Below are 20384 nucleotides of genomic sequence, written 5' to 3'. Positions count from 1 at the left end.
TCCTGACTACTTCCCCTAATCAGGCATTGGCCAGAAGAGCTGCTCATCAACGTTGCTGCCACACCCTCTCCCTTTGAAGCTAACTTCATGCAAAGCTTAAAGGAAGGGGTATTCTAACCCCCTACAGTATGAATGTTGGCTGGGAGATCTGGGATGAGATTACAACTCATCTATTGTTCCAAGCATCCTGGGTAATCGTATCAATGTCCAGTTTTAATAGAAATTCCTTCATCTTTTTTAAACCAGTTTTAAAACCTGGCACCTAAACCCAACTCTTCCAAATCCTTTCTGGAAAAATGAGCAGAATTCCCAAAATGTGACACTCTATTTATCAAGTATATTATGATATATAGAATTCCAGGTTCAATATAAGACTTAAGGGACAACTGCTGAGTGTGGTTGTTTAACCACTTACCAGCTGATCACCCATGGTATTCATTACCCGTAAGCCAGATGATGTCCTATTTTATAATGCAAGCAGAATTATACCATGAAATATATATTGTGCTCCTGCGAATGAGGAGCTGGTTTTACACTTTCCTTGCCCCTTAAGAACACAAAATCTAATTGCTCTAAATAAACACAGCCTGAGATCAATCAAAATCTGACTCAAATTTGTAGAGGGAAGGTTTTAAGTTGAATGGTGCTTGTAAATTTCTTGTTCCAGATCAGAAAAAGCCTCAAATGACTACTTTTTAAAAAATACTTTTGACTTTTTGAAGTATGATGCATGCTTGCAAATCTTTTATATAGATACATATATGGAGTGTCCTTTACTGAAACAAACATTTTCAGGGTTTCTAGACTTGTGGAACATCCTTTATAAACACTAGGGTAGGCAGGACTTAACAAATAGTAGGGCTAATGATTTAGAGTGCAGGTGTAAAATCATTATTAAGGACAGGTACAGAAGGGTGTTTGTACATTGAGATACTTCAAAAAGGAAACAATGTTTGACTGCAAGGTGTTGCATAATGGAAGGATGCAGTTTCTTTTAAAGCCATTGCAAACAAAAGCACACTAAGGAGGACCCAGGAAACTATAAGATAAGTCAAAGTGATCAACTCCACCAACAACTGATATCTAGGCCTAAATTTTAACCCGGAAGAACGGGTGGGTTGGGGTCGGGGGGAGTAAAAATTTTAATAGTTTGGAGTGGGAACGAATCCCGGCTCCAACTTGCCGAAAAACACATTTCACCCAGACGCATCTGGATGTGTGCGCACTTCAGAAACATGGACGTCCCGCCGACTATCACATTTGATGGGGCAATTAAGATCGTTCAAGTAGTTAACAATTAATTTTTTGTGGATTCAGGCAAACAAACAATTTTAACTCTACGTGAACATATCTCCCGTGGCCTCGAACATGCCATGGAAACGGAGACGAGTTGCAGCCGACACCTATTTGGACCTTTAAACCAGTGATTGACACGTGACTAAAGGGTGAGTTTTTGCAGCAGGGCGATCAGTTCTCTCAGACAAACCTTTGGCTGGAAGTTCTGTGTGTTTGGACTGAGATTTCTTTGTTCACACTTAGAATTCTTGTGTTCACATTTATTTATCTACATTTTGGACCCCCTCAAACTGATATCATCGGAATGGTGGGCGCAATGGATTTATTCAGCAGCACATCTGAGGAAGAGGCACATCACCATCCCGCGGCAGGCACAGCGTGAAATTCTGGGAGTTGATGCACCACAGGGACCCGCAGAAGAGCAGAGAGGGGACAAACGGAGGGGCTGACGTCGCAGGAGGCACTACCCTCGTGAGAGGGTCTACAGGCAGAGGATGAGCTTCCTGGATCTCTCTGAGGAGCAGTGCTTATGCAGGCTCAGATTGAGTCAGCAGGTGGTCATAGACATCTGCACGCTCCTTCATGCACAGTTGCTTCTGGCTGGGCCTGGTGGCCACGCACTGGTGGCCCGTTGCAGTTAAAGTCACCACTGCCCTCAATTTCTTCGTCTCCAGATCCTTCCAGGGCACCACCGGTGACATCACCAGGATCTCTCAGTCGTCTGCACATAAGTGTATATGACAGGTCACAGATGGCTTGTTTGCCAGGGCATCCGACTATGTCAACTTCCCCATCGACAACATCAGCCAGACTGAGAGGGTAGTGGGTTTTCACTCTCTGGCTGGCTTCCCACAGATCCAGGGTGCAATTGATTGCACACACGTAGCAATCCGAGCACCTCCACAAGCCAGGAATGTTCAGCAACTGAAAGGGATATCACTCCATCAATGCGCAGCTGGTTTGCGACCAATGGAGGAGGTTTCTGCAGGTGTGTGCCAAATTCCCTGGCAGCTGCCATGATTCCTTCATTTTGCGCGAATCCATCATCCCAGCCCTCTTCCACACACAAAGCAGACTTAAGGGCTGGCTACTTGGAGACAACGGATACCCCCTGCAGACGTGGCTCATGACACCTGAGAAACCCCACCAACGAGGCACAGCAGCGGTACAACCACAGTCACATCACCACCAGGTCTGTTATAGAACAAGCCATAGGAATGGTGAAGATGCACTTCCAGTGCCTGGATCGATCTGGAGGAGCCCTTCAGTACTCACCAGCGAGGGTGCGTAGAATAATAGTCGTGGGTTGCGTTCTGCACAACATCGCTCAACAGAGAGGGTTACCATTGGACAAGGTCCCATGTGCTCAAAAAACAGCCACACTTGCCATCAACACTGAAGAAGAAGGATGAGGACGAGAGCAGTGTCTCACTTGGCTGCTCGTCATGCCAGGGAGTCACTCATATATGATAGATTCTCATAGGGAGATCTGCAAAGTAACTATAGTCAAATACTCAGACCACCTGTAACGACCACCACGTCTACCACTAGCCCCCCAGCCCCCCCACCCTCCATTTGCACAAAACAATCCTACAACCATACATACACCCATTGTAAACGCACCCAATGGGTGGCATCAAGTCTTACTGTAAGGGCGATTTCACAAAAGGGACTCAAGAATGGGCAAGACGTGGTGAGAATCAACATTTAATGTGAATTTAACAAAAACCAAATATAAATGAAAATCATGATAGTTGTCAGCTACCCTTGTGTATACCCTTGGTGATTACAAAACCTTCCATTTCTTCTTCCTACAGCTTCTACGTGGTGCATCTCCTGTGGCTGCAGTAGAGGTTTTGGCAGGTTGCTCAGATTCATGCCCTGACTGCTTAGATACTTTCGGCCTCTGACCTCTGGGTTTTGGAGCCCATGAGAACCCCTCCAAAGACTGCTCCACCTGCACCTGTGCAGGGGCAGACTCGGCCACCTGGAGAGGAGGCAGCATTGTGGGTACTGGTTGAGGGGGAGGGAACGGGTGAGATGTGGGAGCGCATTGAGTGGAGTCCCCACTTCCATGTCCCCTTTCGCCATCATCCCTCTCCTGGGCCAGGGCCACATCACTCCTACCACTCTGCTGGACAATAATTTGGAGGACATGTGTGATGCCTTGTAAGGCCAGTGCTAATGTATCAGTCTGCCTGTTTAAGGCGGCAGAATGTTGTTCATTCAGAGTCCGCAGGCCATTGCCTGGGCCTGAATGGACTCATTTGTGAGCTGTGCTTGAAGCTCAATGGAGGCTGCCATTCTCTCCATCGCAGACATTCCCGCATTTACCTGCGCCGTCAGTTCACTAATGCTGGGGGTGGACTCCTCCAGCCTCTACGTCAATGCGGAGACAAACGCGGCAAGTCATCCAGTACGTTGCAAAGGTGCATCTGTACCTCAATCATTCTCCTTTTCAAGGATGGCCCCCGGGGTTCAGCATCTGTGCCAAGCTGAGCAGAGCCTGGAGAGCAGTGCACCCACCGATACACTCTCTCCACCACTGCCCCTGTCACCAGTGTTTGCTCCTGCTCACATGTGTGCTGACTCACCTGGTGACAACCCAACTAACTCTCTAATAGGACCCACCGACGTGAGAATATCTGCACTGGTGCATAGCTCGCTAAGATATGATGGTGCGCCCTCAGAGGCAGGGAGCTCCTCTGAGGAATCACCCTCGTCCACTTCTTCACCCCTGGAAGAGAACGTACAGCAATATTAATAATCATCACAGAAGTAATGTTGCGATGAGCATACTGAGATGTGCAACAGATCAATCATTGATAACATCAAAACATGTGTGTGAGGGATTTTAAAGTTCTGTCACGAGACGTTTACGGGGTGCCAGTCTCGGCATCCTTGACGGCCAGGCATTCCACCGTACGACAAGGCCGCCTACTCCGCCTGAGAGGGTCACTATTTATGGAGGCCCCCCTCCAGTCCACGCCCTCTCCCTTGCATTTTGTGCTCTCTTATACAAGGGGAGAAAGTACAGATGTGTGAGTGAGTGAGGGTGATGGGGTCACCCAATGGATGCATTGCTTTGGGTCAGGATGACAATGAAGCAGATGCATCAGAGGGTGACTATCAGACAGATTGATCACATTGGATCAGAATTGGGGTGAGTGGGAGAGTTGGGTGCACAAATGGGGGGGGGAGGGGGGTGAAGAAGTGCACAGAAAGTGAAGGCAATTTGACACAGCCTTAAGTGGGTGTGATGAGTGATGTGACGGAGTAGGCTTCGCAAAGCAGTATGAGATGGGGTAATGTTCACCACAAAATGTAGGTGAATCAGTAACTCTACTCACTTTTTCTGACCTTGTTAGGTCATTAAATTGCTTCCTGCACTGCTGCCACAAGCAGGACACCGTGCTCCTGCAGTTTACCTGGTGTTCCACCTCGAGTCACGCCTTCTTTGTGACAGAACCAGGTTTCTTCCTCCTGTCCAGTGGATATAGGACCTCCCTCCTATTTCTCACAGCACCCAGTAATGTCTCCAGGGTGGCGTTTGAGAACCTGGGTGCTGGCTTGGCTTTGGGACTTTTGTTACTCTTTTTTGCCTCCTTTCTCCTTCAAAATGCATTGTTGAAGTGGCCCTTCAAACGCGTCATGCGGGTGCGCAGTTTGCCCGCTGTGCAACTTGAGGACGCGAAACCCGGAAGTTCAGTTAAGTGGCTTTATTTGAGCTGCGGTCGCTCGAGATCACGCAAGAAAATTTTTTCCAGGTTTCCCACCTGCTTATTGACCCCACCCACTGAGGTCCCACCTCAGTTAAAATTTAGGCCCCAGTCTCCTGGTAGTCCATTAACTTAACTCGATGAAGATTATACGCAGAGTTCTCAGACTAATAGTGAGAAGTTTGAAACTCCGCCTGTGCAGGAACGGTTAGTTACCAGGGTAAGAGGCAGCAATGGAATTTGCAGTGGGAATCCACTGGCCAAAACCATTGTAAGGGAGTGGCAGTTTGTTGGTTGATCTCAATGGGCTGGGATCATTGTGCAAGAATGTCTAACCATAGATAGCATACAAGCATGACTCAATAAAAAAAGTCAACTGATTTTCCCTCTCTGCTATGGAAGGCTTTAGGCTTCCACTTGGCAACTCCTCCCAGCTGCATTACAGATTGGGAACTCAGCAGAGTGGAAGAATTGAACCCGTAAATAATTTCTGTATGGAATTACATACTGGTGTTCCAACAAATGGACTATTCAGTTCTATGCTGAATGAATAGAAACTGTAGTTTTGGATAGACCAGTTGCAGAGGTAGTTATTGCGGTTGTGGTATTAATCACTGTGATTAGTTATTATTTTAGGAGTCACCTTTACTCATCTGGGAATTGATGCCCTTTATGCATGGCGTAGGAAAGGGATTCATGTGAGCAATACCCTATATCACTAATGTCTTAAAGGATTATTGCCTCTTAAGATGATTCTGGTGTTGGGTCATCCGTGCTCAGTTTTAGTGGCATGTTAAAGTTACTTCTATTCAAAAAATAAGACAACTCTGCAAGGTAGTTACTTTTTTGGTGAAAGTAACTCTTCCATCACCAAAACATTAATCTGTTTAAATTTAGAAATGCTGAAAATTAGAAATGTACAGTTAGAGCTACTTGGTAATTATATATGTAGAATCTATTCACCTGCAGAGTCCTGGGTGGTCATCAGTGTAGTGAAGATTCTTGCTGTACAAGAATAATAAAATTAAGATTAGTAGAACAATTCAAAGATTAATTGCAGCAGGTGATAATCCACAGCTGATTATTGTGGACTAATACAGGCACCATGTCACATCTGTTTAAAAGTTTCAACATTCAGCTGCAGCACTTTCCTGCCACCAGACTTGTTTATTCCCATGTTCTCCTGGCTGGCCTCCCAGTCTCCACCCTCCATTGGTTCAACCATCCAAAAGTCTGCTGCCCATATCCTATCCCAGACCAAGTCCTGCTCGCCCATAACTCCTGTGCTCATTAACCTTCATTGGCTCCTGACCACCTCATATTTTAATTCTCATTGTCATGTTTAAATTCTTCCATGGCTTCACCCTCCCCCTCCCCCCACCTATCTCTAACCACCTCCAGGTCTAGCTATTGAGTTTTACTTTTATTCCCAACTTTAATAATTCTGGAACTAGCAATGTACAAGCCTTTTCTGTTGTTTATCCAAGAAATGGTATTGTCAAGCTTTTTAAAAAAAAATGCAATGAGATTCAGTTCAAAGTCACACTTACTGCATGTGGTGTAGATTGCAAAGCTCCATGTCAGGGCACTAACTTGATCAGAGTCATGTGTCTTCCACAGAGTCTGAAGTTGAGCATATTTACTTAATGCACTGATCGACGTAGACAGATTCTACAACAAAAAGTGGACTTGAGTTAATCACAAAGTTTTAATCAAAGCAACCAATCAATCCCCAGGCACCGTATTTGCCCAAAGCAAATTTGAACTTGAGACGGTCACAGATTCTATATTTTTAAAAATCATTTTTTTCTGTGTAGGTCTGTTTCACATATATATATATACACATGCACACTCATCCATTCCAGGCCAGGACGGCATGCAGAATACCTCTGGCAATGCTATTCTTAGTCCAACTATTAGGAAGAGAACAAAAATGGTCCCAGTTGACTCACTCAATGATTTTCTCCACCTGTTTTACCAATATGTTCAACCAATGAATTGCCTTTATTGTTGCTGGTTATATAAATTGGATATCTTAGACATTTTGTAAAAACATTCCTTGATTCCGATAATGATGTGGCACTAAACTCAACCTAAATACTAGGAAAATCATACTGGAAAACACAAACTTCAGGAGCTTCTAAGGTTATTTAGTTAGTTTGAGAATTAGTTGAAACACAACAGTTTTAAAAACTTAGTTTAAAACTCAAGAAAGAAGAAAGTACTTGCATTTATATAGCATCTTTCACGACCTCAGGACGTCCCAAAGCGCTCTACAGCCCAATGAAGTACTTTTGAAGTGTAGTCACAGTTGTAATGTAGGAAACACGGCACAACAAGGTCCCACAAACAGCAATGAGATAATGGCCAGATAAGTTGTTTTTTTTTAAAAAAAGTGATGTTGGTTGAGGGATAAATATTGGCCAGGACACCAGGGTGTCAAAGTGCCAAGGGACCTTTTACGTTCACCCGAGAGGGCAGACGTGGCCTCGATTTAACATCTCAACCGAAAGACGGCACCTCTGACAGTGCAGCACTCCCTCAGTACTGCAATGAAGTGTCAGCTTAGATTACGTGCTCAAGTTTCTGGAGTGGGACTTGTACCCACAACCTTCTGATTCAGAGGTGACAGTGTTACCACTGAGCCAAGTCTGACACCTTAAAAGCAGCTACAGTTGATCTCTTTCCATATCCCTAGGTATCCCCATTGTTGATAACCATCTTGCTATGGTTGAAGCCTGACATCGTCACTTGTACTCCACTTCAGGGCTTCCCCCATCTTCCAATGTCCACATCACCTTTCTAGACTTCGTGTGCAGAGAATAGTAAACAAAAACACGAGAAAAAGTTAAGACAAGAAGAATAGAATAAAACAGCAAGTAAGAAAAAAAGAAATGAAGACATAGATAGCAAAATAAAAGGGTGGGGGACAGTCAATTTCTAAACACTAACTGTTGACTTGTGTTTTCTAATTTCCCATTTTAACCGCTGCCAAAAGACATTTGATTAACAATGAGCCTAAACGAGATCTATTTTCTATAGTTAAAATACACAAAGCTACTTGGAACAAAAATGTGTTTTATATAGCTTTGCACCTATATGAAATTATTAAAATTATGAAGACGTGCATTCCTAGAACACTTCCCATAAAAGTACCCTACAATGGTAACCCATAGCACAAGTAAGTCTGTCATCACTTCCCACCTTCTCATCCTGGCATTTTACAAATAATAGAAGGGAAAATGACATTTGAAAATAAAAATACTACTATTTTCATTCAATATTTCCAATTTGCAAAACTAAAAATTAAACTAATAAACATACTGCAGCCGTGTCAGGTGAGAAATTGTTTGGGATTAATCACTAGGACCTACATGATGGAGGCAGTTTGGTTGGGTGTCAATGGCACTTCATCCAATTGTTCTTTTGGGAGAGAGAGTACAAAAAGGATAATTAAATCAGAAAAAAGTTGCATCAGCTTCTTGCCATCACAGCAATTGGAAAATTTTCAATATTGGTCATATCCATACCTGTACCTTCTCTGAGCTACTTATTCAACACAATTTATGGTTTACATTAATGCAATGTTACATGAAATGAGAAACTGCATGAGCAAAAAAAGACAGCATATAGCCAGACTGACTGACTATTTTTGATGAAAGGAGCCAAGTTAGCCCGGTACTAACCTTACACAAATTAGGATATTTACTTTTAATATCAGATATTATAGCATACTATTACCATAGACAATAACAGCAAAACAGATGTCTTACAAAATTGCCTTGGATAGATTAGGATCATAAAAATATCAGGAGAAATATCACTAAGGTACCGCTAATTCACAGATTTTAGTTTAGCCCAGTTCATGCTTTGGCAACTTTAGTTCAGAAAATGTTTAGATATAAAAAGGGGCAGAACTTCAGGCAGCAGCTTATTTTGGAGAGTGCTCTACAGGCAGGAGAACTGGAGCTGGCATTGTTTGTGGATTGATGCGGGAGGCTGAGGTGCGATTGCAGATATTTACTGATATTAATATAGCATACACCTGGCAACAATTGCCCCATTGAATCCTTCCATGCAAGAAGGAAGAGAAATTGAATAAAGTAGACATCTGCAGTGAGAAAGGATTTGGAAACTAGAGATAAATTTCAAATCTGGAGACTCTCTTTTGGATTGCTTACTGGAAACAGTATGCAAGAAGCCTGTGATCCTGCTACACCAAATTCATAGTTATCGGTATAAATTTGGTGCCAAATTTGTAGTGCACCACTACCCAATTCAAGACCACGACACCTAAACTGACTTTAGTACAGAATGGTTTTAATTAGTTCAATTTTACTTGTTCTACAGAAATTCTGGTTTTTACTTTGAATTTATTTTAATAGAAACTAAATAGAATTTAAATGGGAGGCACAATAACATTGAAAGTGTTTTGATTTTTATTTCACTCACACATCAGATTTTTTTTTTCATCTGGGATCTGACAGATCAGCCCAGACAGCACCACTGATCTTGTTATGCTCTCTCTTTCTCTCTCTCACAGTCAACCAGGCTACAGTATTGGTCTTCAGTACTACCACTGAAGATGACCATGCTACTGAGTCAGCTGAAACCAATTTCTATTAATGGTGCAAACCATGCAACAGAGCCTCCAGAGTCCATACCTCACACAGCATCTGACAACCAACTTCACTACTGACCACATGAAAAAAACCAGTTTCTCTCTGTGCTGTTGATGACTTCTAAACGAACTACACATGATCAGTTTAATGTCAGCTTCTGCCAGGATGAACATAAGTTGGGGCAATTTCTGTATTTGATCATGCAGCAATATAGTATTTGTTCCATTTCAGAATTCTCCCAAGTTTTAGTTTAGTTTACTAAAATCACTCACATGAACTGTACGATTGTTTTCCTAATATAGGATTGAAGTACATAACAAAAGGATTGTCACACAAAAATGGAGAATAGGCTCAGGCACTCTATACATACTCAGTTCAGAAAAATGACTTCAATATTCTACCCTTCCCCCTATCAAAAGCAGCAAATTATGCCCGGGTACAGTTTTCGCAGGTCTATTAACCCTCTTGTATCTCATCCAACTGATCCCTCTTCACACTTGAGCCTGAACAGTCTGTCAGCAGGCTGTTTGACCACAGGGTTATCAGAGCCGAACCTAATCCAGTCCTCATCCAACGTCAACAACAACTTACATTTATATAGCACCTCTGACGTAGAAAGACATCCTAAGGGGCTTCACAGAAGTGTGAGAAAAGCAGATGTTGAGCTAAAGGAAGGGAGACCAGGAGAGGTCAGAGAGGTGGATTTTAAGAAGGATCTGAAAGGAGGAAAGGGAGACAGAGGGGATTAGGGAGGGAATTCCAGAGAGTGAGAGATAGGCAGCTGAAGGCACGGCTGCTAATAGTGTAGTGAATGGGTGGGGGTGCAGACTGACTACACACATTTTGCAGCAGCAGTCACTACATTATAATCTGGAAAGTGGACTAATTTTTTTCCCCCTCTCTGCAGCCTGGGGACAGGGAGGCTGATCTTAGTACATCTGCTATCTCCTTGTCTTAGATCAACTAGCTTAGCAAAGATGAGTGGATCGAACCTTGGACATTCCTACTTAGTATATTTTGTAAACACACCAGACAGTACATTTACCTAACCGATCCAGCAGGGGTAAGACGGCACAATGTTCCTTTAATATTTGTTACACACACAAACTGTGGCTTATATTATTACAGGTACAAGATTGCAAGCCTGTGAACAAAGCACAGGGTGGGGCTGCCAATCTAGAACCCCCTGGATGTCAAGGAGCGTACAGGGTAAGATAAGGCAGAAAAGGAAAGCTTATGTCAGACACCGATAACTCAATACTACAGACGTTGTAGTTAAGGAGGAGGAGTGTGAAATATTGGATGGGATAAACTTAGTGAGAGAGAAAGTATTAAGGGGTTTAGCATCTTTGAAAATAGATAAATCATAGATGAAATGCATCCCAGGCTGTTAAAAGAAGCAAGGGAGGAAATAGCGGAGGCTCTGAGCATTGTTTTCCAATCCTCACTGGATACAGGTGTGGTGACGGAGGATTGGAGGACTGCTAACGTTGTACCATTGTTTAAAAAGAGAGCGAGAGATAGATAGAGTAATTATAGGCCAGTCAGTCTAACCTCAGTGGTGGGCAAATTATTGGAATCGATTCTGAGGGACAGGATAAATCGTCATTTAGAAAGGCACGGAGTAATCAAGGACAGTCAGCATGGATTTGTTAAGGGAAGGTCATGTCTGACTTGATTGAATTTTTTAAGGAGGTAACAAGGAAAGTCGATGAGAGTAGTGCATTTGATGTAGTCTACATGGATTTTAGCAAGGCTTTTGACAAAGTACCACATGGCAGACTGGTCAAAAAAGTACAAGCCCATGGAATCAAAGGGAGAGTGGCAAGTTCGATCCAAAATTGGCTCAGTGGCAGGAAGCAAAGGGCAATGGTTGACGGGTGTTTTTGTGACAGGAAGGCTGTTTCCAGTTGGGCTCCGCAGGGCTCAGTACTAGGTCCCTTGATTTTTGTGATATATATTAATGATTTGGACTTAAATGTAGGGGGCATGATTAAGAAGTTTGAAGATGATACAAAAATTGGCTGTGTGGATGATAGTGAGGAGGAAAGCTGTAGACTGCAGGAAGATATCAATGGACAGTGAAAAGTGGCAAATGGAATTCAATCCAGAGAAGTGTGAGGTAATGCATTTGGGGAAGTCAAACAAGGCAAGGGAATACACATTAATTGGAAGGATACTGAAATGTGTAGAGGAAGTGAGGGACCTTGGAGTGCATGTCCACAGATCCCTGAAGGTAGCAGGTAGATAAGGTGGTTAAGAAGGCATAGGCGACTTGCTTTTTCTAAATTATCAACGTGAGAAAACTCAAGATTTACGCAATTGTGCTTTTATGTGTATTTGTAGTTTAAGTTAATAAAGAGTTAATATGGTCACGTATCCCTTCATGCACTTCCACAAAGAAGGCATATGGAATACTACCCTTTATTAGCCAAAGCATGGAATATAAGAGCAGGGAGGTTTTGCTGGAACTGTATAAAACACTGGTTAGGCCACAGTTTGAGTGCTGCATACAGTTCTGGTCACGTTACAGGAAGGATATAATTGCACTAGAGAGGGTACAGAGGAGACTAATGAGGATGTTGCCAGGACTGGAGAATTTTAGCCATGAGGAAAGATGGAATAGGCTGGGGTTGTTCTCTTTGGATCAGAGTAGGTTGAGGGGTGATTTAATTGAGGTGTACCAAATTATGAGGGGCCTGGATAGAGTGGATAGGAAGGACCTATTTCCCTTAGCAGATAGGTTAATAACCAGAGGGCATAGATTTAAAGTGATAGGTGGAAGGATTAGAGGGGAGCGGAGGAGAATTTTTTTCACCCAGAGGGTGGTGGGGGTCTGGAACTCATTGCCTGAAAAGGGTGGTAGAGGCAGAAACCCTCAACTCATTTGAAAAGTACCTGGATGTGCACCTGAAATGCCGTGACCTACAAGGCTACGGACCAAGCGCTGGAAAGTGGGATTAGGCTGGGTGCCTCATTTTTGGCCAGCACCTGTGCTGTAAATTTTATATGATTCTATGAATAAGGAGTATATTTCCCCTTTATATAAAGTTAAAGGAAAATTCTTTTACTAAGCTCTCATTGGTTTGTAATGATGTGGAGATGCCGGTGATGGACTGGGGTTGACAAATGTAAGGAATCTTACAACACCAGGTTATAGTCCAACTGTTTTATTTGAAAATCACAAGCTTTCGGAGGCTTTCTCCTTCGTCAGGTGAGTGTGGGATCCCACACTCACCTGACGAAGGAGAAAGCCTCCGAAAGCTTGTGATTTTCAAATAAAACAGTTGGACTATAACCTGGTGTTGTAAGATTCCTTACATTGATTTGTAATGTTTAGTAAAAGATTTTTTCTTTATCTTTACACAGAAGGGAGATATACCCCTAAGTCTCTAACCCACAAGGAGGCCTATTCTTAGGTTCCTATTAAGGCTGTTCTACAGGCTGCTACTTGGAAGTGTATGAGAATGGCTATGTGAACCCGCCTCTAAATTGCCCCATCATCTGTTGTCGAACACACGGCAGCAAGTTCTCATTCTGTTTGTCTCACGTGGGAACAGGAACATAAATTTTGAATTGCTTATATTCCCATGGCAACAAGTCAAATGCCATTAAGTTATAGCTGCAAGAAAAAAAGTGTTTAATGGGTACAAAAAAAAACTAACTTCCCCCTCAAAAATATCACAATTTAATCATGAGCCACTCTATTCAAATAGTAAAGAAGAAAGAACTTGCATTTGTGTAGTGCCTTTCACTGCCTCGGGTCGTCCCAAAGCACTTCACAGGCAATGAACAACTTCTGAAGTGTAATCACTGTTATAATGTAGGAAAATACAGGAGCCACTTTGCACACAGCAAGATCCCACAAACAGCAATGAGTTAAATGACCAGATAATCTATTTTTAATGCTGTTGGTTTATGAATAAATGTCAGCCATGACATCAGGAGAACTCCCCTGTTCTTTGAGAAGTGTCATGGGATCTTTTACATCCACCTGAGAGGGCAAATGTTTCCCCTGAATGCCGGTACCTCCGTCAATGCAGCACTCAGAACTGTACTGGAATGTCTGCCTGGATTATGTGCTCAAATATCTGGAATGAGGTCTGAACCCGCAACCAAGTAGTTTGGTGACCAGAGGTTGTGGACATAGTGACAGCAATAGTGGATATAAATTTTTACGCAAAATTGTTGAGTTTAAAAAAAATTAAAATCCATGTTTTTTTAAAATACAAATAGACCTTATAAAAATAACAGTTTCATACAGAAAGCACTACAATTTAGTGTTTAGCTACAGATTTAAAACTCCAAAAGAGTTTAAACAAGGTAGAGAATGGAGCAACAACTGCAAAGCTTCGTCATAGTACTGAATGCCAACAAAGCACAAATACAATTACATATTTGGTGAGAAGAACGGCTCAATACTCCTCTGCTATAAAAGACCTCCCTGTTACTAAGGAATGCCAATTACTCCCTTTCCAAGACTCAACTATTGTTTATTTCTGCATTTTTTTCACATAAACCACTGTTTCAATCTTACTACAATTCAGAAAGAAATCTCATAATATTGGCTGTATTTTGAGGGGAACGAAAGGGAAGGGAACGTTCTGACTAAAACTGAACAATTAAAATTGCAATTATTACCTTAATTGACCAATAGAGTTCAGGAGAAATATATTCCTCTAAAAAGCAAGAACAACCTAGCCAATGATAAAACACCATTGACGAATAAAGGGGTATGGCTAAAATTGAAACTAAAAGAAAAATGCATACTCTAAGTACATAGTCAATAAAGGGGAGGATGATAGAAGGGAATACGAAAAGGTTAGGAAAGAAGTCAAAGAAACAATTAGGAAAGCAAAGAGGAACTATGAGATTAAATTATCAAGGAATATAAAAATAGTAAAAGTATTGTACAGACACATAAATAACAAAAGAAAAATCAGACTAGGGATAGAGCGACTAACAGATGCATAAAAGATAAACTCACAGGTATTGACAGCAAAATGGCAGAAATATTGAATAGTTACTTTGCCTCAGTATTTACCTTGCATGACTTTAAAAGAGATCAAAAAAGATATAAAAGTATTTAAGATAGAAAGGGGTGTTGAGACATGGATGAGGGGAAGTAAACAAGGACACAGTGTTCTGTGTAAGAAAAGATAACATTGTTCCAAAGCCAGGTGTTTTTAAATAGTGTGAGTGGTGAACAGAGATACCCAGCCTCTGCATATTAAATAGGTTTCGGTAGGTGTGTCCAAGTTTAAGGAAAGGTAACATAAAAAGACCAGGCTTTGCAGTTAGTTTTTAGTACAATACGGAAGGTGATGTCTCTACTGTGCAGACTGGAATTAAAGAACGCATATCTACGTTTGATTGTACTCTGTTTGTTCAATTGCTCTCCTAATAAAGGAATGTAAGCCAAAAGACAAACTCACTCTTTCTTTGACAAACAATTATCTTCGGCAAGACTCTCGTACACGTATTCTTTAACATTGGATAGACTTGCTTTTAATTGGAAGACGACTACTGTATTCTTTAACATTGGCAAGCCAGCTCTGGCCTTTTCTTGTGTGGTTTTCGAAAACACCTCGGGTGGTTGACACTGGATGAACAGTGAAGACCTACATCACCATGGACTTGAGCTAGACGAGCTCTGGGGGATAAACGGCCCACTATACCTACTGTCAACAAACATGCAACGACTTCGTGAAACCACAGGACTTAGGAAGAACAACATATTTTACAAGTGAGTAGTACTTAAATAAGAGTGTAGCAAACAAAGATGTGTAGCATTATAATGTGATAGTGGCCAGGATACTACTATACTAGTAATAGTCTTCAACCTCTATAGATATCACTGAAGGGGTGGTTGTTGTACAGAAAACTTTGAAAGGAGACTGATCACCTCCAAATAAGCCAAATCCAAGAAGGAACAGGTTATTGTTGTTGTACGGGAAAACTTTAAAAAGGTTAAGCCAAATCCAAGAAGGGAGGCTATTCTGGTAGGATGGCAGAAAAAGAAATAGGAAATAATGATGGCTGGATGCTATGGTTGATGGAATGGGCTCAGAAGCATTGTGAAGTGGTTGGCTTGTCTGGCTTTGTCTTTTTTTTCTGTTTTGTTTCTTTCCTGGCACTTTGCTGTAGATTCATAATGAGGATTGTTTATTTCATTGCTAATATTAAAACAGCCTGTAAAGAGGTGTGGAAGATCCACCCCGATAACAAGGACAGGGAAATAATGTGCAAATAAGGGAGGAAAGGAAAGCCAGGAAAAGTGAACAGGCGCAAGTAATGTAAATCATGTGTCTGGCGGCACCCGGTCTCAAACAGCAGGGGGGTGTGGGGAGAGTTCCTATTGTAACTGAGCGAGTGCAAATTAGAGGGGACACGGATACGTCCACAGGACGATCGACATACTATTATGAGGATCAGCAGGTCGATAGGGACTTGACCCTTACTGAGCTATCTGCATTTGGGGACCAAGTCAAGAATAAGGGTATAGGAGATCTGACCCAGATGCTTAATAAGGTACAGGCACTGCAACGTACCATGCCCTGACTAATAAGGATGCATGTTGTTTAATTCAGGTGGCCTTACCATCGAGTGTCACCTTACCTGATCGATTAACGGTCGGTCCACATTGGCCGGATCATGATGTACGAATGCAATCAGTCTGTGAAGCAGTGGGCTATTGTGTGGTGGCCGACATGGGCAAGATAATAGGCTCGTCTTTTGCCATAAGCCAAAAGACGAGCACCCCACTCATTACCTCAGGACCTTCTTGGAGGTATAAAATCGTAATAGAGGAGACAACCCACGGGCTGCCCTTAATGAAAATGATTCCCCGTTCTGGGGTTTGGTCATTAGTAAATATAAGCAGAAGGTTAGTGACGCCTGTGGCCGTTCACTTCAACAATATGCAATAGACTTGACAGCTACCCAATCTCATCCCGACCTACACCAGGACATTCAAGCCTCCCTTTTGGCCTGGTATGAGGCCAAGCAGGACTTCCAGCCACTGAAAGGAGGTGCCACAAAAAAGCCGGCCCCAATTGTTACCAATGAAGGAGTAAGCCAAAGGAATTGCTACAATTGTGGTAAATCTGGGCATTTCTCCAAGGATTGCGGCAGCAAAAGATGTGAGATAATTGTGGTAAACCAGGCCGCTCAAAAGGACAGTGCTGGGCTAAGGGAGGTGGGGCCTACGGGCAGGGACCCAAGCAACAGAAGTTCGCCACCTCCTCAGCCCCACCTGTGGAGGACAGTGAGTCTAACCAGAAGATGTGGGAAATTTTCCAGAGGATGATGGCTCTGACAGAGGAGGGTAAGGACAATCCCCTTAACCCCTTCAAACCCCAACGACAGAGCATGGCCTCGGTAGCCACGGTGAGCCAGCTCAGTTTTGATGGAGGGCAAACCCTGTGTCCCTGTCTTGGTCCAAGGCCGCCGGGACACCTTGTAGTAGACACGGGTGCTGGTTGCTCCATTACTCACCACAAACACCTACCCCTTAGTGGGCAGCACCTCCACCTTACTAGGTTCGGAGGAAGCAGCATCTCGGCTGAGATGACTGTACCTCTTCAGTTAACAATCGGAGAGGCAGCATTTGAGTTACTGTTACGTATGGTCCCAATATTGGGCGCTGACGGAATTAGTAAGGGGAGATTGATTATAGATGTAGCCAACAATATGAATTGGCAGGGACCCAATCTACCCCATGATACCCATGTACCCACTATAATCTCTAACATACATTCCATACATACAGGTAAGGGAAAAGGGGGATTATGATGTGCACCAGTTATTACGGACATCTGATGAATAACTTGCAGATATCACCTGGAGGCATCAGGCTGTCTGGGCACATCATAAGCATAACTGTGGCAGAGTTGCTAATATGGAGGTAACATTAAATGGGGATGACTCCCCCACCTTAGAAACAATACTCCTATCCCAAGGACACAGACCAAATGATAGGGAAAGTCATGGAATCATTGCTGAAACAGGGGATTTTGTGGGTTTGTGTGTACCAGAAATGCTATTTGGCCAGTATAAAAGCCAGATGGCTCATGGCAACTGACTATCAATTACCATCAGCTAAATAAATATACCTCAACAGTGGCTCCACTGTGGTTAGCCACTCCGATATGACGTCCAAACTAAGGGGAACTGCCACGGTATATTAGATATCGCTAATGGTTTCTGGAGTATTCCAGTGCACCCAGATAGCCAGTATAAATTTGCATTCACTTTCAGAGAGCAGCAGTACACCTGGGTGAGACTGCCTCAGGGATTCCACATTCACCTACACTGTATGGCAGATGTGTTGCGATCCTGATCCTGAACCGAAAGATGTGATTCAGTTTGTAGATGATTACTTCAGTCAGAATTCATGGAGGAACATTATCTCCTCCTCAAAGAGGTTTTGGACCTTCCACAAGGAGATGGGGTTAAAATCAACCCTCGAAAGGCAGCATTAGCACGTAAGACTGTTACATTTCTAGGGGTAAAATTCGAGGAAGGCGATAAGACACCTGACCCCACTAAGGTTAAACTTATAGCCGATCTGCCACGGCCCCACACGGTAATGGCATTGCGTTCCTTTTTGGGAATTGTTGGACTCTGCAGGGACTTTATAGAAGGGTTTTACGAAATAGCAGCCTCATTGTATCAGCATTTACAGGGTAATCCTGGTAAGGACGATGCATTGACAGAATGGGATTTTGAGTCACATCAGTCCTTTGAGAACCTTAAAAAGGCCCTCACACAGGCCCCTGCTCTGCGTAGTCTGGACCCACCAAAGGCCTTTATCATGGAAGTATCGGTGTCAGAATAATGTATCTCTGCAGCGGTGATGCAGGATGTGCACGGTAAATACATTCCGGTGGGATATTTTTCCCTCACCCCGGTGGAACGATCTTTCGACCAATGCACAAAACAAAGTTTGGGAGTGCAATGGATCATTAAAGATACTGAATACTTAGTTGGATTTAATCAGATCATTCTCCATACACCGCGTACCCCCGTGACATTACGAGTGAAGGGTCAGGTGACAGGTGTCTCACCAGCTCGATGGGGAAGGTGGGTCTCTGAGTTAGGGGATAAGAACATTGAGGTCCGACACTCCCAGAACTACCGGTCGGCCTATACGTTGCAATATGAAGGGGAACCACATACATGTGAAGTAAAGGAGATTACTTTAAAATCGGTCCCATGGGATATGTACCTATACTGAGGTCGGCCAGTGTTTATGTTGATGGTTCACGGTTTTACAACCAAGGCCAGTATCACACTGGAGCAGCCCGCTGGATCCCTCAACAAGACCCACAGTCACCCTTTGCTGATCAGGAGATACTAATTAAATGTCCCCCTCAGTATTCAGCCCAAAAGGCTGAGTCATTGCAGTAATTACTGCATTACGGACCCTCACTGGAAAAGCGACTATTTATTCTGATAGTTAGAAAATTGCACACAAATGAACGGAGTATCTGCCATAATGGCAGAAAAGGGGTTTTTGTACAGCTGAAGGCGAAACCACTCTGGCATCAGGCAGAGTTTGATGCCATTCGGAAATATGCTGAGGAGCGACCTGGGCAAATAGCCATCTGCAAAGTCAAAGCACGCCAAAAAGATGGCGCCAGTTTGCACGGTGATCACAATAACCTGGCTGATCAGCTAGCCAGGAAAGCAGCCATATCCGGTACCCCTTGGGTACCCTTGGTGGAGCTGCTGTCAGGGCCAAGCCCAACCTTATGGATCTCAAGACCTGGCAGGCCACTGATCCTGACATACAACTTACTAGAAATGCTCTCTAAAATGGGACAGATCTGCCATTATTATTCCAGCCACATAGAGACTCACCTATTGTTAAGGATGATGTATTGCATTATCAGCGTGACCAACACCTCACATGGGTTACACCGTTCTGCCTACACAAGGAGCAAATAGTTAATACTGTACCAAGGAGGTCATGCATCTGCCCAGCGGGTCCTAGACATGCTCTACAGCTGTTACTGTTGGCCAAAAATGTGGGTCGACATACAGCATCATGTATGCATACACCCTGCAACCAAGAAAGTGCCCATGGGTGCTTCCCACCTTAACCATGGCCCTGGGGAGTCATTACAAATTGATTACACCGGCCCTCTGCCCACTGCTAAGGGTGGATATTGGTATATTTCAGTTGTTATTGATATGTTTACCTGACGGATAGAAGCGTTCCCAGCATGAAAGAATGATGCGGTTACAACCACCAGGGAACAGATTTTCACCCATTGGAGCTTCCCTACCTGCATAGAGAGTGACAATGGATCACATTTTATGGCGGACATCATTAAGCAATTGTGTCACCTGGTGGAGTGCAGCAGTATTTTCACATCCCCGATCACCCCGAATCTAATGGGATTGTAGTATGATTAAACTACACCCTTAAAGCGGCACTCAAAAGAGCAGTGTTTAAAGGGACAGACGGCATGATCCGACACCACACTGATGGGGTTGCTGCATTACCCAGAGTTCTCATGGCTATCATGTCAGGCCTGTGAGTTCCACAGGACACAGTCCGTTCGAAACATGACCTGATGCCAAATGCAGATCTCTCACCCCCCACAGATGTACCACTTCCTATCACTACCCACCATCAATTCCTCCAGAATTTGCAGCAATCCTTGGAGTCCACTCTGCTATCGGCTGCAAATAAAATGGGGGCAGCTCATTTGCAACAGGATCATCTACCTGTTCGAAA

General features: G+C 43.3%; 1 protein-coding gene across 2 annotated transcripts in view; it reads right to left on the bottom strand.

Annotated features, from left to right (window-relative positions):
- Positions 1-20384, bottom strand: part of slc66a3 (solute carrier family 66 member 3) — a 61230-nt gene that overhangs the window by 13696 nt on the left and 27150 nt on the right. For both annotated transcript variants that reach the window (XM_067984278.1, XM_067984279.1), the window contains exons 5-6: positions 6566-6686; positions 5979-6020 (exon numbers count right to left, since the gene is read on the bottom strand). In XM_067984278.1, the coding sequence (XP_067840379.1) occupies positions 5979-6020; positions 6566-6686 (163 nt within the window). The remainder of the gene's footprint in view (positions 1-5978; positions 6021-6565; positions 6687-20384) is intronic.

Source organism: Heptranchias perlo, chromosome 5 (assembly GCF_035084215.1).
Source record: "Heptranchias perlo isolate sHepPer1 chromosome 5, sHepPer1.hap1, whole genome shotgun sequence".
NCBI lineage: Eukaryota > Metazoa > Chordata > Chondrichthyes > Hexanchiformes > Hexanchidae > Heptranchias > Heptranchias perlo.
This window is presented reverse-complemented; position numbering and strand designations above follow the sequence as displayed.